We start from the raw sequence: 24436 nt of genomic DNA on the forward strand, positions 1-24436 counted from the left end.
GCAGGAGGAAGGGGAGGGTTTGCTGGGATAAGACACAATCTGGCTTTGGATCCTGGTTCCATTGTTCATTGGCTGTGTGACCCTGGGCAAGCTTTGTCACTTTCTGAGACTGGATTCTCCTTTGTAAATGAGAACACTGAGCTGTTCTTACCCTCTTTGGGCCAATGTGAGAACTGCCCAAAGAGGTGCAGACTATTTACCCATTAGCAACCTCCTATTACTAAGAGGAAGAAGTACCCTCAACATTCCACAGCAGAATTAGAGACCTTTGGCTCTTCCTTTCTCCTCCTGGGTGTTTATTTCTTTGCTTTCTGGAGATTATTTATTTGTTTATTTTTAAAGAGGCAGACCCAGAGAGGGACAGAGAGACAAGAGAGCCCATGGTAAGGCAGGAGAAAAACCAGGAAATCTGGTGGTCGAGTCAGTGAGAAAAGAATGGAGGGCAGCAGTTACACAGCGGGTTTCAAATGGACTTTTGAGGCCCCATGTGATCGTCTGCCCCCCACACCCCCGGGAGAATGAGCTGGAATCAGGATGGTGAGGAGAGGCGCAGGTTGGCCCTGAAAGTTGCATTCCTCTTTCATAACAAAGAAAACATTCACCTTCTAAAAGACACTAACTAGATTGGACATAACTGGACTATATTCAAATCAATGCAAACATTTACTTAAAAAGTCATACAAAATAATAAAAAATAACCCGCATTTAGGGTAGTATCAAATGGTATTGAAAGACACACATTAAATGTTGTTCATGGAAAGTCAGATGACTTTTTTTTTTTTTTTTTTGGTACCGGGGATTGAACTGAGGGGCACTCAACCACTGAGCCACATCCCCAGCCCTATTTTGTATTTTATTTAGAGACGGGGTCTCACTGAGTTGCTTAGGGCCTTGCAGTTGCTGAGACTGGCTTTGAATTTGCGATTCTCTTTGTCTCCGTCTCCCAAGCCACTGGGATTACAGGCCTGTGCCACTGCAACCGGCATCAGATGACCTTTTAGACCCAATATTAAAAACAAAACAATAAAATCAGTCCTTAGTTTGCTCTTTGAACAACATCATTTAAGTGTTTCTTGTTACACTTGTCTGTTCCTTTGGAATGCTGCTGTGTAATACAGAAGAAATGTGTCCCTCCAAACTGTAACAGAAAGTGTGTCAAACCCAGTCAATTCCTTTGAGTGTTTTCATGGCAAGAACAGCCAACTATGGTATGCTAAGGAAGAAGACTGTACTAAACTTTTGATAATGTGGCTGAGGTTTCCTTGACAGCAAACAGGTAAAGTGAAATCAAGGAATGATATTTTAATGGAAGGTCCACCCTAATCTCAGACCTGTCTCATTTCTCAAACAACAGAGCCAGGACTCGAAAGGGCGGACATCAAGTTCAACACAGGACACCTTGCACTCATTTCTACATAAAGCATTCCAAAGTCAGTCATTAATCGTGGTCACAGAGCACTTCTGGGCTTTAAGCTAGTCCTCAGATATTCAGTCGGTGCCTGGGAGGTTTTATGTGCCTACACCTCCAGGGAGAGGCCAACAGGAATTTCAGGAAGGCAGCTTCTGGCTCAGGGCCATGGTGTCCTTAGCCAAGGCCATCTCTGTGTGGCTCCCAGAATTGCTGAGCTCTCCCTTCTCAGATGACTTTGTTGGAAAATAGAGCAACAGCTGAAGCTCGTGGGCATCTGGGCTCTGGCCAGGACCCCTGAGGGTGCATCCCAAAAGAACAGCAAGATGGAACCTGAACAGTTGTCTTATTCTTCCAACTCACGTTCTTTGTGTAGTGGGAGAACATTTTATAAAAACAGAATAAAACAGTCTCTGATATTTCCCTTTACCTGTGGTCTTGTTTTTCACTTTCTCAGAATCCACCCACCTTTAATAAACCAAAACAGAAGATACAAATTCAGGCAGGCAGCTATTAATTGGCTCATGGTGAAGTCTCAAAGCAGGGAGGTCACACTGCAAAGCAGAGAGAGGAAAAAAGGGAGTCTATTGTAGGCTTGTGATTGACCAAATCTAAAGGCCTTTAGGGAAAAGGCCAGAAATCCTATAAACACAGACACAAAATCCAGGAGCTCGCTGAGGAACGGGAAGAACAGCCCTTTCCTTCCGTCCAGTCCAGCCAACAGCTCCGGGGCTCGCCATTCATCCATACCTTGAACTTGGTGGTCTTTGAGAACAAGTCTGTCCTTCTCTTTCTGACCATCTGGGATGAAGTCCCATTGGGATCTCGCTGTCAGGACGTGGTTTTCATGAACAGAACTCATGGTTCTTCCTAAGCCTAATCCACAGTAAAAGGAGCTGCGACATCAAGCTCCTTCTGTCATTCATGTCTTCAAGAAGGACTTTAATGTATCTAAGGGACCTCTAGGAATGAAATTGGATTTTTGACCAAAGATTAATATCAGATGGGTCAGTGGTTACTTTGGCAGATGTCACTGTGGATGGATGACACTGAGGGCTATTGCTCTGAGCCCCAATTGTCAACCAGTACCACTAGGTAATTCTGCCCCTCCTCCCTCGACTTTTTGACCTCCAAGGAAAATGTGTGTGTGTGTGTGTGTGTGTGTGTGTGTGTGTGTTTTCCCTAGGCCATTTTGACAAGATGCAAGTTAAAATTAATTTCATTAAGGAAAGACCTTTCATACCTGAGTCTATGGAATAGGAATCCTATTACACATGATTTTTACCCTTTTTGCTGACTTGGCAAAGAAGCAGATAAACATAAGGCCAACGTGGAGTTATCACATGGCATGTGTGTAAGTCACGGAACCATAGCCACATGCTGGCTGGGCCCCAGAGCAGTCTAAGAGTAGCACCCTGTCCCTCACCCACCCATGAAATAAGAAAGGCCCTTCTACAGCTGGTAGCAGAGGGTACCATAAGGAAAGAGACATGCTGGCAGCATGTTGAAATTGAGGTGAGGATCTGGGTGTTTGACGGTGAAGGTATGTTGTCTGTTAGCCTAGAATCTACACTCTGGACAAGCCACAGATCCCACTGGTGCAGGAAGGACCCGACCTGTCTGTGTAGGCCCAGCAGGGTCTGCTTCACTTCAGTCCTGACCACCTGTCAACTTGTGAAAGAGGTCTTCATCGAGCGTTTCATTCTGGTCCTTGGAGCGAGTGGACAAGAAAATGTAGCCGCCGATGTACTCATGCACAATCTTGCAATCCGCACTCAGGCACGTAAATGCAACCTGGAAGTTTTGGTCAAACTCGATCATCACCTGGAAGAGGGAGGCGTGGAGAAACTTAAATTCTGACAAGGATGGGTGAGAAACAAGCTGCTTTACTGGAGTTGGGCCCTGGAGTGGAGGACCACTGAGGTGGATACTGAAGTGACTGACAGATGTATGTTCCCCTAAAAGAGCACAGAAAACCACCGCTTCCACTGACATGTCTTCCACTGACATGTCTTTGCTCTGTGCGCCCCCTTGTGGTGTCAACTGATTTACACCGGGTTAAACATCTCCCAGCACAGGCATATTTTCCCTCTTAGGCATCTGCACATTTAGATATAAGAACTTCCCAAGCACTCTTGTGTAGAGGGCAGGATGTTTTGCAAACTCTTCCGTGGAAAATAGAAGGCCTGCTTGAATCTCCTATAGCTACTGCCCCCTAGCTCTTCCCAGCTGAAAGTCATAAACTTCAAGCACTAGAAGACTTGGAGACTTCACTGGTTTTTATTCCCACAGAATTCCCACTGGAATCATGCATGGAACTTTCAAAATGGTGATTCCCAGCCCCATTCCGAGAAAGATGGATTTAATTGGTTTTGGGTGGTCTGGAGACTGGTATGCTAACACCCTTCCTCTCCACAAGGAGATCTTAAGTGCATTGAAGATTTTAGAGGTCTCCTTATCTTGGGCTTCCTTCTACACGTGCATGCCCAGGTGGTTGGTAGTACTGCTGAGAATAATCTAGAGGTCTTAATAAAAAAAATGGGTATTTAAATTATTCCTCTATAATGATGATTTTCTGCTGGACAAGTGACAATACTGAAGGAAAGAGGGAGACAGATACTATGTCAGCAACATCAGATGGTTCTACATCAGCAGGACACTAAGGTGCCTGTAATTTCATCTAGAATTTTTCCATGATGTAGGCTTGGTCTGAAGGTGGTTCCTGGGATGGGAGTTGATGAGAAGTTGTAATTCAGGCAGAGGGTTTGAGGGTCCATTGCAGAGGCTAATATTTTCTCAGTCATTCTGTATCTCTTTTGCTCCTCTAGTGGGTTTTTCCCCTGTGGGTCTGCTATGCTCTCAGAGACGGCGACTGAGTGTATGGATCCAAATCCAGTTACATCTCCTGGCAACTAGTGAGACAAGGCCTTCTTTGGATTTATTTTGCATCGTGTTTCTGTCTCAAGTAGCTTCTGCTAGGTAATGATTAGCCTAAATCTTATATAACCCTTATGCTGAGTCCATGGAAATTAACCCAGCTGCTCTGCAGTTTTATTTTTTATTTTTTTTAGAGAGAGAGAGAGAGAGAAAGAATTTTTAATATTTATTTTTTAGTTCTCGGCGGACTGCTCTGCAGTTTTAGATCTATCTGTTGGAAGTCTGCATAGACACTAAACCAACTTGCAGTGTAATTCAAGAAATGTGGCCTGTACTTGTTGGGAAACTGCCAAGAATTGCATGTGGTTATTTTATTTTATTTTTTGTGGTGCTGGGGATTGAACCCAGGGCCTTGTGCACACAAGGCAAGCACTCTACCAACTGAGTCCACGTATGGTTATTTTAACAGACAATTACCACATACCTGTGATTTCTTGGTTCTAAATATAAGAACACCTTTTAAAAATCTGAATAATTTGCGATTCTGAGGGAACACACATTTACACTGAACACCGGAACTTTACTGTACCTGCCGGATTTCCCAGTTGACATTCCACTGTTTTATGTTGGTGAATCTCCATGTCGTAATAGGGATCCCGGTGGTTGCATCAATTCTAATCAACCTATTATAGGAAACTCCCAGAATGTCATCTTTCTTGCTTCCTTTAAATCTGAAAAAAAAAAATAAATTAATAAAAGCAACTAGTCATTCAACATACAACTTCTTAAAGACTGAATGATAATTTTTAAATGATTTAAGAAAGGGCAATGAGAGATTTGCTCAGGAGGAGGATTTCTTTTTTAAATATTTATTTTTTAGTTTTAGGTGGACACTAAAACTAAATGGTGGAGACCATTCATGTGGTGCTGAGGATCGAACCCAGTGCCTCATGCATGGTAGGCAAGCACTCAACCACTAAGCCACAATCCCAGCCCCAGGAGGATGTTTTTATAGGAAGGAATGGGGACTAGGAAGATGGAGATAATAAAAGCTATCCTGAAGATAACTAAAAAGTGACACTGATGTCAGAGGAAAGTAAAATAAGAGGGAGTCGAATCATTTTATACAAAGTTAGCACCAAGTATGTGTTCTGGGTACCCTTCTAGGCACTGGAAAGCAAACTACACTGAGAGAATATTCCTGAATAGTGGGGAATGAGAATCATGAGTATATAAAATATACACACGCCAGATAAGATCTTGAAAGAAAATGGAATACAGACGGGGATTACTGGGAATGAGGTTGTTATCATTTATTTATTTTTTTATGTGGTGCTGAGATTGAACCCAGGGCCTCGCACATGTTAGGTGAGCACTCTACGGCTGAGCCACAACCCCAGACCATGGTTGTTATAATTTTAAACAGAAGGTCAGGGAAGGTCTTGGCGAGAAGATGACATTGGATTGAACAGTTGATGCCCCTGAGGGAGTGATCCACGTGGATATCTGGGGAAAGAGTTTTCCAAGCAGAGGGCCCAAGCACTTTAGAAAAATTCTTTTTTCATGCTCAAGAACCTGGCAGGAGGCCCGTGTGGTTGGCACAGTGAAGGAGGGGAGAGGAAATGTGAGGTCAGAGAGCGAAGGTCTTGCAGGCCATTTTCAGGATTTGGTGTGTTTGTTCTGAGTGCAACAGAAGCTGTGAGGTGGTTTGGAGCAGAGACTTGACATAATGTTATGGTTTCCATATGAGCTGTCCCCCAAAAGCCCATGTGTGAGAAAAGGGTAGAGGCGAAATGATTGGGTTAGGAGAGCCTTAAGCTAATCAGTGAATCACATGAATGGATGAACTGAGTGAAAAAGTGTGGGCAGGTCGGGTGTGGCTGCAGGAGGCCGGTCTCTATGGATATGCCTTAGGGGTTTGTATTTTGTACCTGGTGAGCAGGGCTCTGTGTTTCCTGTTTGACCTGTTCTGAGCTGTTTTCCTCTGCCACATCTTTCCACCACTGCACTGCCTTGCCTCTGGCCCAGAGTACTGGAGTCGGCCCTTTGAAACTGAGAGCCCCTAAATAAACTTTTCCCCTTCTAAAATTGTTCTTGTCAGGTCTTTTGGTCACTATGGTGAAAAACCTGACTAAAATACGTAGTCTGACCTAGATTTTATTTATTTGTTTATTTGGTACTGGGGATTGAACTCAGGAGTGCTTAACCATTGAGCCACATCCTTAGCCCCTTTTTAATTTTTTTTTTTTTTAAGAGACAGGGTCTCACTGAATTGCTTAGTAGGGCCTCTATAAATTGCTGAGGCTGGCTTTGAACTCAAGATCCTCCTGCCTCAGCCTCCTAAGCTGCTGGTCAAGTGTAAGCTTGACACAGATTTTAAAAGGATCAGTAGGGATGCTAAGTTGAGAACTTGAGGGACAAGGGTAGGTAGGGAGACCAGATAGGATCACTCTGGACCTGGTCCCCAGTGACACAACAGTGTGTTTGTTTTAAAAGCCGGGCCAGGGGGATTTGCAGTAGACAGGATGTCAGTGCAAAAGAGACAGCTGAGTCAGAATGACTCCAAGGGACCTGGCCTGTGCCTCTCTAGGGAAGGTCTGCCATAGGCTGAAATGCAGAGTAATGCAAAGGAGGGGGCAGGTTTTAGAGGGAAAGATCAGGAGTTCGGGACATGGTAAGATAAGGAAAAAAAAAATCCTAGTTCAATAAGCCACTTTCCACACTCCCCCCCCCCACTTTTTTTTTTGAGACAGGGTCTCACTATGTTGCTTATTTTGGCTTTGAACTTGCAATCCTCCTTCCTTAGCCTCCCGAGTAGCTGGAATGACACCTGCATGTCACCACATACAGCTTGTCACATCTTTTTTTTTAAAGAGAGAGAGAGAGAAAGAGAGAGAGAGAGAGAGAGAGAGAGAATTTTATTTATTTTTTTTAGTTTTTTCGGTGGACACAACATCTTTGTTGGTATGTGGTGCTGAGGATCGAACCCGGGCCGCACGCATGCCAGGCGAGCGCACTACCACTTGAGCCACATCTCCAGCCCCATCACATCTTTTTTTTTTTTTTTTTTATAAAAATGTCTTCATGTTGCTCTTAATGTTTACTTTTCTAGAATCATTCCCACACCTTCTGTTGTTTACTCTGCTACCTTAATACTTAACATCACGATAACCACCCCCCGCCCTTGTTCTTTGTGTTGTGTGTGAGAATCCAGGAGCACTCTACCACTGAGCTACATCCATCCACAGACCTTTTTACTTTTTATCTTGAGACAACTTGCTAAGTTGTTGAGGCTGGCCTTGCATTTGCGATCCTCTACCTCAGCCTCCCAAGCTGCTGGGATTACAGATGCATGCCACCCTGCCTGGCATTGACCCACTTCTTGCTTCACCTGCTTCTTTCTTCCTTGAGTTGCTCTACAGCCTCCAGGGAGTTGTGAAGCACTGGTCCAGGTTTCTTGGCATGGGGAGATTCCTACAGCCACCTGCCACCCTACACCGGGAGGTCTGCTCTAGTCCTTGCAGATCTGGGAAAAGGCAGAACTTTACTCAGCCTGGGACTGCTGCCTCAAAGCCTCACCTCCATAAACAGATGCTGAAGGTGACATTACAGGTGGAGGGAAGTGAAGGGGGAAACAGTGTAAAGGAGTGATGGTCACTGGAAGATTGTTCAGGGCCCCTCTGCACTTTACAATTTATCCGGCTGTTTCACAGGATTCTCTCAACAATGCATGTTCAGGATGTCCACCGAGCAAGTGCATCAATGAAATGCCCGAGGTCCCAGAGCTAGCAGGGGCAAAGGTGGGACTGGAAGTTGGATCTGTTTGTCTCAAGTGTCCATTTTCTCTCCACTATGTGGGGCTGACTTGTAGAATTATAGGTGAGGGGACAGGAGCAGTAGTGCACGCCTATGATCCCAGCGATTCAGGAGGCTGAGGCAGGAGGATCGAAAGTCAAGGCCAGTCTCAGCAACTTAGCAAGTTCCTAAGCAACTTATTGAGATCCTGTCTCAAAATAAAAAATGAAAAGGGCAGGAGATGTAATTCAATAATAGAGAACCCCTGGGTTCAATCCCCAATGAAGAAAAATAAAATAGAATTATAGATGAGGTGTGTATGTGTGTGTGTGTGTGTGTGTGTGTGTGTGTGTATTAACACACATGCATGCATATACATTGGTGTCCTGTATGACTCTGTCCTCCCTTGCTCTTTTGCTGAGGTAAATAAAGAAGAAAGAGTTGCTTTTTTGGGGGGACAAATATCAGGGAAAGAAGTTAAAGGAAGTGTTTCAGGGAATAAAAATGTTTGAGTAAACTTCCCTGCTAGCAGATATGGGAGAAACAGGGTCTTTGGAGAGAGCCAAGAAATAATAAAAACATTTTCATATAAGTCAATGCTTTAAAAATACAAACCAATCTTCCAATTCCCAAGTTATAAAATGAGAAAGTGACACTATCCTGCAGGATTAAATGCAAATTTTGCTTAAACACCAGCCTTTCTTATTAAATGAAAAAAAATCAAATTTGATTTGCAAGCATGCTTGTGGATGCATTTTGGGAAATAATTTATTATATGGTGAGGCAGAACCATCATGCTCGCTGGAGATTACCAATGAGGACACTGGATTCTAGGCCAAGGCCTGCCCCTGCCTAGGAGATGAACTTGGAGTCCCTTAAGCTTTTTCCCTATAGCTCAGTGTTCTCATTAGTCAGATACACGAGGGCAATGGATGGACCACCTACAGGACTTCAGATGCAGAAACAAGGTTGCTACTTGATAAGGCTGGGTGAACCTAAGACACAGGATTTTTAGGGGCCTCTGTATGGAAACTGGAAAACTGTGCAAAGCCACACATGAGACACAGTGTGAGATACACAGTAAGGAAGAGGAGATGGACAAGAAAGGAATCCCAGATTTCATAAAATCAATAGCTGTCTCTCTCCTTCTGGTTTTACAAAGGTAGTTATTCTCCTAAGAGAAGGAACATCTATTTTTAATGTTTTAACATTTCCTTTTCAACATTTTGCTGAGTTTGGGTGGTGGGTAGTTCTGGTTCATGGACGATTTTTATGAGCATTTGAAAACATGTGGGCCATCTGTAAAAGGGTAACATTCTAAAATAAGAGTTCTGCATTCTCAGTGCGAATACACTGGGCTTCCAGAACACCACCTAACACTGGAGGGAAAGGGAGAGAGGCACGTGAACGCCGTGATCACCTGACAAGGTAGTAGGTGAGGCCGAATTCAGGTAGGGACTGCCATGCCTGGATGAACCGCAGCTTGGCTTCAACCAGGGGCATCGTGGCCACGTTCTGATGGGCTTCCATGATCCGCGCAGCCAGCTATGAAGAAAGAGGAGACATCAGCTTCTGCTGCATTCCCACCTGCCTGTCAGCATCCCCTCCAGATTCCCAGTGACAACAATAAATGCCAGGCCCAACTGCAGATCCACAGAGACTGTTCAATCTCATTCACTCACACACACACTTTCTCTCTCTTTCTCCTTCTTTTTCTTAGAAAATATGAAAATCACTAGGGAGAAGGAGGACTAAGATCAGCCAATGAATAAGCTTCTAATTTTCATGCAGATGGAGAGTTTTACATCCCTTTTCTGGGGTCTCCAGTGTGTCCATGGACAATAAGCTCATCTGTCCAATTTTTTAAAATTATTTTATTTCTAGTGCATTGTCGTTACACATAATAGTGGGGTTCATTTGGACATCTTCATAAACGCATGCAACATAGTTTTCTCCATTTTCGACCCCCAGTACTATTCTCTTCTGTTCCCTCCTCCCTTCCTTTGAGCCCTTTCCTCTACTTTACTGGCCTTCCTTCTATTTGTTTGTTTATTTTTTAATTGATGCACTATAGTTATATGTAAAATTGGAATGCGCTGTGATATATTCATACATGCACACAGCATAATTTGGTCAACTTTATTTCCCCTTTCTCTCCTCTCATCTGCCCAACTTTTAATCTACTCTTATTGGAAACATAATTTTAATTTTCAATTTGTAGGAACTAAATCATTTTATTGCTAATTAAGTTCAATCTGGAACTATCAACCTATTAATAAAATTAACAGTAATTTAGCTGAGTGTGGTAGTGTACACCTGTGTAGTCCCAGTAGCTTAGGGCTGAGGCATGAGGATCATGAGTTCAAAGCCAGCCTCAGCAACGTAGTAAGGTCCTAAGAAACTCAGAGAGACCCTGTCTTTAAAATATATATTTAAAAAAGGACTGGGGATGTGGCTCAGTGGTTAAGTGCCTCTGGCTTCAATCCCTGGTACCAAAAAAAAAAAAAAAAAAAAGTAACAGTAATTTCATAGCAGCTTCTAACTAATACCCAGTACATAGTCAAATTTCCCCATCAACCTATTTTTTTTCCTGATAATGACCCTAATCAGTTTTTGTTTCAGAACATAAAGAATTTACACAAATGAATGTCTCGTCAAGATGAGCAGTACCTGCTTAGATTTGTGTTTTTTTGCACACCGAGGTGACACAAAACATTCTGGGTTCATGTCCATGCTTTCGAGACTGGAAGTCAACTGAATTGAGGACTTCCGGTTTTTCATCCTCAGAAACGAAAGGATGTTGAGGACCTCTGGCTGGTAGGAGCTGTCTGCCATGGTTTTGCCCTTTGATGCTAAGATGCAGGCAGCCATCCATTGGGCATATTGATTCTCCTGCAATAAAGCCAGAGAGCTGAGAAGCAAGTTCAAGTCCAGTCCAAAGTCAACCTTGTTATAAACACAGAACTTCGGCTCCATAACCCCAAACCAACACTCTCTGCACAAGGAGAGATGTGAATTGGCACTTTCTGAGTGGCTGTTAACCGTCTAAAGCACCCAACAATAGCTGTGTTGACCGTCTAGATGCTAAGGGGCTAGAGGACAGGAACTTGAATTTCACACAGGCAGGTGAAAGTCCAAACTACCAGAGAGCCTTGTTATTTTCTTCCTCCTCCTCCTTCTCCTCCCCCCCTCCTCCTCCTCCTCCCCCCCTCCTCCTCCTCCCCCCCTCCTCCTCCTCCCCCTCCTCCTCCCCCTCCTCCTCCTCCTCCCCAGAGAGCCTTGTTATTTTCTTTATTCTCCTCCTCCTCCTTTTTTAAAAAATATTTTATTAGTTGTTGGTGGACCTTTATTTATTTTTATGTGGTGCTGAGAATTGAACCCAGTGTCTCACATGTGATAGGCAAATACTCTACCACTGAGCCCCAAGCCCAGTCCCATATTGCTATTTTCATATTATGTCTCATCTCTATGAAAAAAGAAGACAATGAAAAGAAAAATCATTCCCTGATTCCCTGCATTATTTGTCCCTGGCCTAACTTTAGTAAAGATTCTAATCACAAGATAGCAATCAGAGCCATGGATGGGATCTGAATCAGTTAGTGGTAGTTTTTCTAATGTCCCTTAATGTCTGAGCTCATTTTTCACTTTGAGAGAGAACAGGTGTGGTCCCCAGCAGCTGAAAGGTATAGTTAAACAGAATTCTTCAGAGCAATAGTAGGTGTGGTAGATTGAGATACTGGCCTCAAGTTCCAACCTCCTGGTATCCATACCCTTTGCCATCTAACTGCATAGTGCATCCCACCTGAAACTGAATATATTTCCATCCCTTGACCTCCACCCACACTCATGTGATTTGCTTTGGTCGATAGAATGTGGGTGGGAGTTACAGTAAGTCAATTTCAAGTCCAAACTTTAGGAGGCCACCCATGTTGTCAGGTGCCCTCTTGCACTTCTCCCATCACTATGAGAAGAGCTTCCTTCAGGCAGCCTGGGACTCAGAATAAAAAAATACACATATATCAGCTCAACCCCTGGTAAGGAGATAAGCCTAGCCAGGCTTGTGGCTTAAAACACATCTGATCAACTGATACCAGCTTAGAAGATCAGATTCCTAGCCAACCTGCAGATCTTCCAGAAACAAATGTTTATTTTTGAATGTCACTGAGATTTTGTTATGATGTGATTTTTGTTACAAAACAATAGCTGACTGACTCAATTGTGCTTTAATTTGAGAAAAACATCTGATAGATGTTCCCTGATCTAGTATAATTTAACTAAGAATTTTCCATTTTAGGATGGTGTGAAAGCATACCATACAACAATCTGTTTTTCATTTTTAGCACAATATTCAATAAAATATATATGATATTTAGCTTTTTACTATAACATAGGCTTTGTGCTTGATGATATTGCCAACTATAGGCTAATCTAAGGTTCTGAACACATTTAAGGTAGGCTAAGCTAGAATATTTGTAGATTAGGTATAATTAAGTGCATTTTCAACTTAATAATCTTTTCAGTTTAGGATAAGTCAAGAAACATGTTTTGTTCACAGGCTTAACAAAGGCAAAGTGAGGTAAGAGTTTTGTAGCTTTACTTACGTGGTCACATCTCAAATACACTTCGTTCATACCATCAGCAACTGGGATTAGTAACTTGATTCCAAATTTTCTGCCTGCTACATTCACGTCTGGTGCAACTTCACAGCCTGAATACAAAAGACAGGGACAAAACTCAGTTGTGAGGAATCTGTTGCATCAATATCAGGCATGGCATCCGAAACCAAGGCTTTCACATCTGGTTCTCTTCTGAACACGGAGGAGCAAGTGATGCCATTAATTAGAGGAGAACAAAATAAAACTTATAAAGAATTAGCATGGATAAAGAAAAATAAAGCATGGATAAAGAAAAATGATTTTCTTAAATTAAAAAAAGCTGAATTCATTCTTTTTTTTTTTTTCTGGAGGATGATGGCTATCCTAACTCTTAGGAACAATTATGGATATGGACTTAAAAAGAAATCAAAGCAGAGGTAGTTCTCTGATTGCTACCATGATGAGAGGTAAGTGCACTGGTTAATTAAATATTTCAATTAATATATGGTTTCAGAGATTAGAATGGGCACTGACAGACATTGAATCATACTTGACTGTTCTTGGCTTTAAAAAATCTATTTATTTATTTATTTTTGGTTCTGGCCACTGAATCCAGGGGTGCTTAACCACTGAGCTCCATCCATAGTTCTTTTTATTTTTTAAAAAAATTTGAAACAAGGTCTCCATAAGTTGTCAACACTGGCCTCAAACCTGCCATCCTCCTGCCTCAGCCTCCTGAGTTGCTGGAATTATAGGCATGTGCCACACACCCATCATTGATGTGGGGCTGGGGCTTGAACCTAATGCTTTCTCCATTTTAAGCAGATGAACAACCACTGAGCCCCAGCCCCAGCCCAGACTGTTCTTAAACTTAGAAAGCTTTTCAGGATCTTACAGTGTCTCATGGATACCAACTCTCACACTTCACAGACTCTGGACACAGTCGGAAAGAAGGGGCAGCAGAATATGAATATCCATGTTGACTAGACCACACCCAATGTTCACGTTCCATCTGGAAGAGGAGCTGCCACATGGAATATGGTGATATCAGAGGTCCCTCCAGAAGTAAACCGTGAGCATTCTGTGGGAATCTTGCCTTCTATCTGCAAACCACTGTGAGTGAAGGGATGCTCTTACCTCTAAGATTGAGTTTTTCTATGGGTTCTCCTTGTTCAAGTTCCGCATTTTTAAAGTAGGTTATAGATGTGTCTTTAAAGACGAACCAATATTGTTTGAAAGCTTTTAATAATAGCTTCTTTGGCCTGCAAGTTAAAGTACAGTCAACATTTCAGTCACTATCCGGAGCTGCAAAACACAGTGCAGGTGCTTTCAAGACCCCGTGGGCAACATATTCTTTTTTTTTTTTTAATAACAATTTGCTCGTTCTCTCTCTCTCTCTCTCTCTCTCTCTCTCTCTCTCTCTCTCTAAATATGTGCTCTACCACTGAGCTGCATGCCCAGCTCACTAACTCATTTCTTTTTTTTTAATTGTTGATAGATCTTTATTTTTATTTATTTATATGTGGTGCTGAGAATCGAACCCAGTGCCTCACACATGCCAGGCAAGTGTGCTACCGCTGAACTACAGCTCCAGCCCCTCACTAACTCATTTCTAAAAGCTAGTAACAGGGTGTGGCTTTGCTAGGCACAAGTTAATACAAAGGCTCAGGAGTTAGACCTCTTGGATCCACATTGTGGCTCTGCTACAGCCTTATCTTGTGTTCCTGAGAAAGCTATCCCACCTGCCTGGTCCTGTACTGCCCCTCTGTGATGAGGGCAATTTCAAATTCACACAGCATTATGAAGTGCTTATCTCAGTGCCTGAGATAAGGCTCAAGGGAAATACTTGACAAATTACTTTGATGTAATTTGTCCCATGTGACTCGGGCAACATTTGAATTCACTGCATACTTCCTGGAGCTGAAGAGAAGGGTTGATACCATCAGTACAAGCCTCATGTTAACAGACATAACAAAAGTAAGCCACTTTTTCTGCACAGTTTTCTCCTAACCCTTAAGAGAAACAAACAGAAAATGCCCAGGAAAGCATGGAGATCACCAAAGTCTAGAGCTCATTTCTGTATAGAAAGTAATATGGAGATTCCTTGGCAAACTGGGAATGGAACTACCATTTGACCCAGCTCTCCCACTCCTTGGTCTATACCCCAAAGGACTTAAACACAGCATATTACAGGGACGCAGCTACATCAATATTTATAGCAGCACAATTCACAATAGCTAAACTGTGGAGCCAACCTAGATGCCCTTCAGTGGATGAATGGATAAAGATAATGTGGTATATATACACAATGGAATATTACTCAGCAATAAAAGAGAATAAAATCATGGCATTTTCAGGTAAATGGACGGAGTTGGAGAAAATAATGCTAAGTGAAGTTAGCCAATCCCAAAAAACCAAATGCTGAATGTTATCTCTGATATAAGGAGGCTGATTCACAATGAGGTTGGTGGGGGAAGCATGGGAGGATTAGACGAACTCTAGATAGAGCAAAGGGGAGGGCGGATAAGGGAGGGGGCATGGGTGTAGGAAAGATATGGAATGAGATGGACATCATTACCCTAAGTACATGTATGAAGACACGAATGGTGTGATTTTACTTTATGTACAACCAGAGATATATAAAATTGTGCTCTGTGTAATATGAATTGTAATGCATTCTGCTGTCATCCATAATAAATTAGAATAGAACATATTTTGGAGAAAGATGTTCTATAGTGGCATCTGTTAGGGTCAGAAAAGTTTGTGGCTTGGGCTAGACAAGGTCAGGATTGCCAACAGCAGGCCTGATGGTTGTGTTATTCAGAATAGTTAATATGAGTGAGAGCTGGAGGTAGAAAAGAGTATATAGATAGGCAAAGAAAAGAAAGTAAGAGTTATAGCTGGTTCAGCAGAACAATCTTGGCCTTTGGGATTAGACCAGGTATCTCATGCTGGGAGTAGACTTCTGTATTCAAAAATGGGAGCAGGAGGCTGGGTGTGGTGGTGCCTGCCTGTAATTCCAGCAACTCAGGAGGCTGAAGCAGGAGGATTGAAAGTTTGAGGCCCTGTCTGAAAATAAAAAAAATAAAAAGGACTAGGGATATAGCTCAGTGATAAAGTGACCCTGGGTTCAGTTCTTGGTATTAAGAGAGAGAGAGAGAGAGAGAGAGAGAGAGAGAGAGAGAGAAAGAGAAAGAGCATGATGTTAATGTTCTCCTGCAGAATTTTGGGAAAGTCTTTGCTTTTTTTTTTTTTTTCTTTTTTTTTGGTAGTAGCAGGGGATTGAATCCAGGGATGTTCAACCACTGAGCTACATTGCAGTCCTTTTTATTTTTTATTTTGAGACAGGGTCTTGCTAAGTTGCAGAGGCTGGCTTCAAATTTGGGATCCTCCAGCCTCAACCTCCCAAATTGCTGGTATTATAGGCATGTCTATTTACCATGCTTAGCAGGTCAAGTCTTTTAATATGTCAGTACTAGTCTTCCCTTAGCTAAATGTGTTAGCCTTAGTACAAAGTTAAGGGAGAATATGTTCATCTTAAAACAAACAAACAAACAAAAACCTCAATGTACTAAAGGGGAATAGTGTGTAAAAAATATGAAACAAATGTGAAGATCATTCTACAGAATTAACACAACCAGGACTAAGAAAAACTACTATATTAAAACAGTATTTATCATGCTGTGAGATGTAGCTAATATAATTCTGCAGAAAAAAACTCAAAAGACTATTTGTTTAATATTCAGATTCTTAGTGTCTGATGGTATTTTCAAAATAAAATCTAAAAACACATCTTATAACCAAAAGATGAAGATCCCAAAGTCTTAGTTTAATCCTAGGTATCTAATTATTTCTCTTTAGAATTAAGTACATCAGGGCATGGTGGTACAGGCCTGGGAGGCTGAGGAAGAAGGATCCTAAGTTCAAGGCCAGATTCAGCAACTTAATGAGACTTGTCTCAAAAATAAAGAGGGCTGGGGATATAGCTCAGTGGTATAGCATACTTCCTGGAACTCTGGAGGCCCAGGTTCAATCCCCAGAACCCAGAAAAACAACAAATCAAGAATGAAATCCTTCTTTTCCATTTTAATTGATCTTTGAGAGTATCAAAAGATCTTAAACTTCTTTGACTATCTCCATGGTCATCATCTTTATTAAAAATATTTTTTTAGTTGTTGATGGACTTTTATTTATTTATTTATATGTGCTGCTTATAATTGAAGCCATGCCTCACACGTGTAAGGCAAGTACTCTACCACTGAGCCACAACTCCAGCCTATGGTTCTCATTTTTATTGGGAGCTTATTTTTAATTTTTAGAAAATATTTTGGCACTGGGGATTAATTAAATCCAGGGGTACTGTACCACTGAGCTACATCCCTAGTGCTTCCTTTAAAAAATACTTTTGTTTTATTATTTTTTAAAATATTTATTTAGTTGTAGATGAACACACAGTATCTTTATGTATTTTTATGTGGTACTGAGGATTGAACCCAGTGCCTCACACATGCGAGGCAAGTACTTTACCACGGAGTTAGAGCCTCAGCCCTTAACTTTTATTTTAGTATTATTATTATTTTTTTGGTACTGGGGATTGAACTCAGGGGCACTTCACCACCGAGCCACATTCCCAGCCCTATTTTGTATTTTATTTAGGGATAGGGTCCCGCTGAGTTGCTGCCTTGCTTTTTGCTGAGGCTGGCTTTGAACTTGTGATCCTTCTACCTCAGCCTCCTGAGCCGCAGAAATTATAGGCATGTGCCACTGTGCCCGGCCCCCAGTTCTTTCTTTCTTTCTTTTTTAAAAAATTTTAGTTTGAAGCAGGTTCTCAATAAGTTACCAAGGCTGGCTTTGAACTTTCAATCCTCTTGCCTCAGCCTCCAGAGTTGCTGGGATAACAGGTATGTGCCACTGCGTCCAGCAGGACCTCATTTTTTAGGTAATTAATGTTTTCTATAGAACCCTGTGTGTGCATTCCTGGTTGTGGATATTTCCTTCTGAATATTTTTACAGCTGCATTTGCTAAGGCTTCCTAGATTTTGTGATCCCAGACCAGTTTCTATTTAATTTTCCCTTATCGTATAAGACATTTCAATTAATACCTACATCTGTGTGTGTCATAAGACTTGGCTCTGATTTCTCAAGGTAGACTTTTCATTTCCCGCACAGAACTCAGTGCAAGGATGAACTTCCTTCCTGCTTTCTTGGGCTGATGGTAATTTTTCTATTCCCCATTAAATAGAGAAAACAGCTACTGAAAGTCTGCACTATTAGGCAGGTGCTTCACCAGGCTTCCTGCTTCATGTAGGCCATAACGTTTATTTCCTATCCCTACATGGAAATAAAGTATCAGCCCCAAGCCAGGAGAACCTCTATCCATGCCCTTAAATCCTCCTGTGTGGCTGAGGCTTCACTTGGAGAATCGGGTCCCCTCCTGATTTTCTGAAAACCTGACATTTCTCAGTTTCTTTATGATCCATATTGTATTTACGATTCTTTTATTTCCTCCAGCATTTCTATGTCATTATAGCAGGATAGGGGATTGCATTAGACCTGATGTCATGTGGTTGGAAACCGAAGCCCACATGTGGATGGGTTCTGTAGATTTTATTTTGAAAAAAAGAAAGAGCTTTATTGCAAATGAAAATAAATAAATAAATAAAAGTACTAGTCCAATACTCTCATTGTGAAAAGGAAAGAAGCCCAGGGAGATGAAGGACCTGCTAGTGTCCACATTCTTCCTAGGAATAGAGCTATTCTCCCAATCCCCTCCCCTCCTCTCCTCTTATCTCCCACTCCCCCTCTGCTTTCTTTCTTCATGTCTTCCTCCCATGAATTGTATTATACATTACATCCGGGGTCTTGAGACCTCTGGTAGATAAAGTGCCCATGGGTCAGATACAATGGCAATTTTGTGAATTGAGTGTAACTGTCACACCAAACGCTATTCGGGTAGCATAGGTGAAGCAGATGTGAGGACTTAACTCCAACCTATCATCTCCTTCACTGAAACATCTAGAACACCTTCAGGAAGGGTCCTGTCATCATTTGGTTATGAAGAGCTAGGTTTATTCTACAAAGAGAGTATGGCCTTTCAGTTTCATTATAGAACAATTATGAATATTATATCAAGGCATATTTGTGGTTTCAAATAATTATTTTTTCTTTGCCACTCTTGACAATACCAATAAGTCAGTTATGGTTACAAATATTTATATGACAGATAATAAATGAATGACCTTATTGTTTGAGGCCATACCTACAATTACAGTAAAAAAACAAAAACCAAAAAACCTAAACAAACAAACTGTGGAAATCCAGTGGCAAATACTGGGGGGGGGGGGAACGCCTGTCAATCAGCGGGATCTCCTAACTAACGCCTGTCAATCAACAGAACCCCTGGCCAATCCTGGAGTTCAGCCAGCTCCCCTGACCAACCCCAGCGGGACAAGGGACCCTAAAAATCCCCTTTCCTGTCCCAACCCCTTCCTGTCGTGAGCCCCATAAAATCCCAGTCCAGTCAAGCTCCCACGGGGTTTCTCCTCAGACCCTTCTCCTGTCCACTGTCTGTCTGATCGAGTTCCGCCTGGGAGTGATATCCCCAATAAAGCCTCATTCAGTGGCCTTTTTAAATCCGCCTCCTTTGATTGCCGCCCGCCTTTGCCTGATCTTACAGTTACCTTTGGACTCTTGTTACTCGTTTATGCCTGGTTCATGGTTCTTCTTTCCAAGTTTTTGTTTGCATCATGTATTATCAAAAGTAGCTTGCAGGTCTTTTAAAGCCAGCTGCCCTCAATGAAGTGTTGGTTTGTTAAGAAAAGTCAACAAACCATTGAGTGACTTAAGTAACTGATAGACCTTCAAAAGGCCTTATTTCTTTCATCCTAACATGCCTAGGTATCCATAAAGGTGGCGGTTTTTCTTTCCATGAAAACAAAACAAACAAAACAAAATGTTAACTTTCTCTGCCTTTTTTTTACCCCCCTGGTACTGGGCATTGAAGGTAGGGGCACTCCACCACTGACCCACCACCCAGGCCTTTTTAAAATTTAATTTTGAGACAGAGTCTCACTAAGTGGTCCAGGCTGGTCTTGAACTCCTGATCCTCCTGCCTCAGTCTCCTGAGTATGTGAGATTACAGGCACCCACCACTATGCAGGGCCCCTCTGCCTTTTTAACAGTTTCAAATCAACTACCATTTTCACAAGGGAGAGGAGATAAACAAAGTTAACCACTCTCTCTATAAGGGCAGGATCAAAGTTCTGCCACAGTACTGTGTCAAATGGTGTCAGAGTCCTGAGCCTACCGGGTGGAACCTGCTAGAAATGCTAACCTGGTATGTATGTTCATTATTACTGATGCTGGTGATGTTTACACCACTGTTTAGTGAGTAAGTACTAAAAGCCAGGTAACCATGTTAAAATGCTTCATTTACAAAATTTTATTGAATCCTCCCAAAGAACCTAACAGGAGTTATATTCCCATCTTATAGCTCAGGAAACTGAGACTCAGAGGCATGAAAATACCCCAAGTCACCTGGCTAGTGCACGTGGTCGACTATGTGACACCGAAGTCTATAATCTTACCTTTGAATGATGAACTTGGCTAACAGATGTGCAATTTACACTTCTGAACTCTACCTGCAAGGCTTTGTTATGGGGAATTCCTTTTCTCCTTAAAAGCTACTTACCTAAACAATTTGAGATTGTCTGCAAGCTTGGGGATGTCAGTAATGTCCTCCTAGGGAAAATAGATCACATTTCACAAGCAGGAATTCCATAGGTGGTTCTGATCCTCTACATCTGCACTGTCCTATATAGTAGCCCTTGCCACAGATAGATTTTTAAATTTGAATGAATTGAAATGAAACAAAATGATAGCCAGGTGTAGTGGTGCACACCTGTAATCCCAGTGGTTTGGGAGGCCAAAGCAGGAGGATCGCAAGTTCAAAGCCAGCCTCAGCAACTTATTGAGGCTCTAAGCAACTTATCAAGACTCTAATAAAATATAAAATGGGCTGAGGATGTGGCTCAGGGGTTAAAAGCCCCTAGGTTCAATGCCTGGTGCCAAAAAATAAAAATAAAATCAAACGATAAAGCTCTGTCCTTTAGTCACAGTAGCCAAATTTCCAGTAGTTACCTTTAAAGGGGAGGGGAAGGTTGGGAGTGGGATGATAAATTGGGGGCTCCTGAGGGGCTGGTAAATTTCTATTTCTTGATTCAGGTGTTGACTTGGGTGATAATTTGACACTCATTTGTTAACCTGTACATTGAGATGTTTTTCACTTTTCTCTATGTAAAAAGACGATTCAGAAACTTCACCAACGTTCTCTGTATCCATTATTCAAGTTGAAAATTTGAGTTAGAAATGACTACTTTTTTTTTTAATATTTACTTTTTAGTTGTAGTTGGACACAATACCTTTATTTGTTTCTATGTGGTGCTGAGGATCGAACTCAGGGCCTCGAGCTTGCTAGGTGATGCGCTACCACTGAACCACAATGCCAGCCGGAAATGACTACTTTTATGTGCAAAATATTTTGTAATTTTGTGATAAAGCAATTGGCTACACATCTAAGTCACTGATTTATGTACAAAAGAACTGGGTTTAAGGGGCTGGGGATGTGGCTCAAGCGGTAGCGCGCTCGCCTGGCATGCGTGCGGCCTGGGTTCGATCCTCAGCACCACATACCAACAAAGATGTTGTGTCCACCGAGAACTAAAAAATAAATATTAAAAATTCTCTCCCTCTCTTAAAAAAAAAAAAAAAGAACTGGGTTCAAAGTTCATTCTGCCATGAGGTTGGTGACTGTTTTAAAACTGAGAAGCCTATTGTTTAGTGCCACAGACTGAGGGAGGAAGGAAGGAATTTTCCATTTAATCCAAGAAGGATCACTTGCCTTTTGCATTTATTCAGCACAGAAAGGAGACAAAAAAGATCTCTAATTTCATGGGGTCTGTGTGAGACAGAGCCCTGCATCTCCACAGAACCTTGGCATTTAGTTGTTTTAGGTATTTGCTCTTGCATGACACACTTTCCTGTTAAAGCATTTAACGATAAGAGAACACAGAGTGAATGAATGTGAAAGAATATAGTTCACTCACTCTTATTCATTCTTCCTATTTAGATCCAATTACAATGGACCCACCTTTCTGATTAAATGTGATTAAATGAAAATTACTCCCATGATTAAAGAAGTTAAACAAAAGGTGCCACTCCATGAATGAATCAAACTGGGGATGGAGGGTGGAGATTATAATTATAAAGCTGCCATTCAGCCACGTTTCAGAGTTAAAAAGCAAGGGGTCATACGTGAGTTTTATTTCTTTATGTTTTCCTGGAAAGTTTTTGTTTTATTTATTTCCTGCAATCGAAAAGGTTCAGGAATGTTTGAAAATGCCCCAGTGAAAGGTCCTAATTTCTGTCAATCTTGCCCAGTGGAAATATATAACCAAGTAAACAGATAAGAAGACTAGATCTGCAAATCATTGCCTCTATTCTCACAGCTGCCCCAAGCCACAGACAGGGTGGTTCTTTTAGACTTAAGAGATCAATGCCATGTTCCATGTTAGTGAAGTGGAGTTCTCAGCAGCCTTCTCCTCACGCCATGCCAACTTACACCCGGGAAGGAAGACAATACAAAAAGTATTGTCATTAGTTGTGATGAAAATATCTTATAGTCCCTTGTAGAACTAACTCGATAAAAGCTAGTCAGTTCTTGCTAAGTTTAAGCTTGTCCCATGAAGAGCATATTCCCCCCCCCCCACTTTTTTCAAAATAAGATAACATATTCTCTTCTTTCTAATTTTAAAGCATCCATCCCCACCTGTCAGTCAGTAGGAACAAAACCACAATGCTGGGCTAACAGAAGAAAGTTCATACCAAAGTGCTGTCTGCTTTTCCACCTTCTAGGGTCACTTCCAAATTAGAAAGGGCAGCTTCCACTTCGTCAACTTCAGACTCATTTGTAAAATCCTGTACCTCAGCTGACATCGACAATTTGCTGATGTGATACTGAAACGAAAATAGAGATTTTAGAAATGTTATAAATGTGAAAGGACCATTAGTCATTTCTTCTTTCAATCAATTCCCCTGGAATGTTGCACATCTCTTATAAGGGAGTCTCCTGCCTATGCAGGGAAAATGACATTTTAATTGGACTAATTCTGAGACTTATAGTTAGTCCTGTTCAAACTTGATTCTTTCCCATCACTGATGGGACTGGTGGTAGAGGAGAGATCAGATTTGCAAGATGAATGCTTTACATAGGATGTGCGTATATGTGGACTATGAGGAACATCTTAAATTTAAATGGACTCTCCTCATTTTTATTTCTTTCACCAAAGAAACAAACAATGCTAGGCATGGTGGTGCACACCTGTAATCCCAGTGACTCGGGAGGCTGAGGCCAGCCTCTGCAACTTAGTGAGGCCCTGTTTCAAAGTAAAAAATAAAAAAAGCTGGGCACATTTCTCTGTGGTAAAGCACCACCCCTGGTTTCAATCCCTAGCATCAAAAAAAAAAAAAAAAAAAAAAAAAAAGCAAAAGAAACACATAGTATAAAGAATGGGAAGCTTTAAGCAGAAGAAACCTAGTTTCTTTCCAGTTATGAGAACCCAAGATCTCTACCTGTAGTGCTGCAAAGATCAGCATTTCTTCTTCTGTGCAGTCAATTTCTTCTAAGAGAATAGCCCACCTGGCTTGTTCATAGAGTTGGTTTATTCGGACAGCATCATACTAGAGAAATAAACAGATGTGTGTGTATATGTATATATAAAGGCTTTTTTTCATATTCTACAATACAAAAATTCTGGAATAACTGAATCCATTCTCTGTGAATCAGATGCACTAAACCTTAGTTCAGGTAACTGAGAAGAGCAGCTCTGTCTTTCCATTGCTCCTGCTCATTTTGGTCCTGAACTCAGAACTTAATTTTCTCTAAATATTTTCCAGAGCTTCTTCAAAGAGCCAAACTAGCCTGTCTTAGATTCCATTATTTCCCATCTCTCTATTATTTTTCTATGGGTAGTAAAAACAGACAACAAAAATAGTTTACACTGTAAGTACTGTGATGAAGAGGGAGCCCAAGCTGATCAGTGAACTCTGACGGGAATTTTTAATGAAACTTTAAGCTGATTCTCAGTTAAGCTGGAAGATACGATGTTCAAGTATTGCCAATAAAATTTTGAAAAAGAAGGACAATATTGGGGGAGGCATTTGTCCTCCCAGATCTTAAAAACAATTAATATAGTATAGCATCAGCATAGTGACAAAGTATATGTTAGGGTGATATCTGGAGATAGATCTATGTATCCATATTTAATGTAAAACAAAAGTGACATTGTATGCAAGTAGGGAAGGGAATAATTAAATACCATACATGTTGAGAATGCCCAGTTATTTGGAGAACAAAACCCCAAACAAAAAAATGTACTTTAGAGGGTTGGGATTCTGGCTCAGTGGCAGAGCACTTGCCTAGCATGTGTGAGGCACTGGGTTCCATCCTCAGCACCACATGTAAATAAATAAAATGAAGGTCCATTGACAACTAAAAAGAAAAAAATATTTTTTAAAAATGATGCTTTGCACCATCCAAAAATATAAATGATAGATGGATTAAAGATTAAATATACAAAACCACATGAGATACCTCTCACACACACTATGATGGCTCTAATCTACAAGATAAGAACTAGCATTAGTGAGGATGTGGGGAAATTGGAACCCTTGTGCAGTAAATGGTGCAGGCTCCATGGAAAAC

General features: G+C 41.5%; 1 protein-coding gene across 2 annotated transcripts in view; it reads right to left on the reverse strand.

Annotated features, from left to right (window-relative positions):
* Window positions 1-673: 673 nt before the first annotated feature.
* FERMT1 (FERM domain containing kindlin 1) overlaps window positions 674-24436 on the reverse strand; it is a 38781-nt gene continuing 15018 nt past the window's right edge. The window contains exons 7-15 of one of the 2 annotated variants that reach the window (XM_081290844.1): window positions 23305-23412; window positions 22558-22689; window positions 20366-20415; window positions 13813-13937; window positions 12682-12788; window positions 10751-10972; window positions 9501-9625; window positions 4875-5016; window positions 674-3232 (exon numbers count right to left, since the gene is read on the reverse strand). In XM_081290844.1, coding sequence (XP_081146970.1) covers window positions 3059-3232; window positions 4875-5016; window positions 9501-9625; window positions 10751-10972; window positions 12682-12788; window positions 13813-13937; window positions 20366-20415; window positions 22558-22689; window positions 23305-23412 — 1185 coding nt within the window. In that variant the 3' untranslated portion in view covers window positions 674-3058. Of the gene's footprint in view, window positions 3233-4874; window positions 5017-7665; window positions 8217-9500; window positions 9626-10750; window positions 10973-12681; window positions 12789-13812; window positions 13938-20365; window positions 20416-22557; window positions 22690-23304; window positions 23413-24436 lie in introns of those variants that run through there. The other variant, XM_081290845.1, reaches the window with a different exon arrangement.

The sequence above is a fragment of the Spermophilus citellus genome, assembly GCF_964194105.1.
Source record: "Spermophilus citellus genome assembly, chromosome: 4".
NCBI lineage: Eukaryota > Metazoa > Chordata > Mammalia > Rodentia > Sciuridae > Spermophilus > Spermophilus citellus.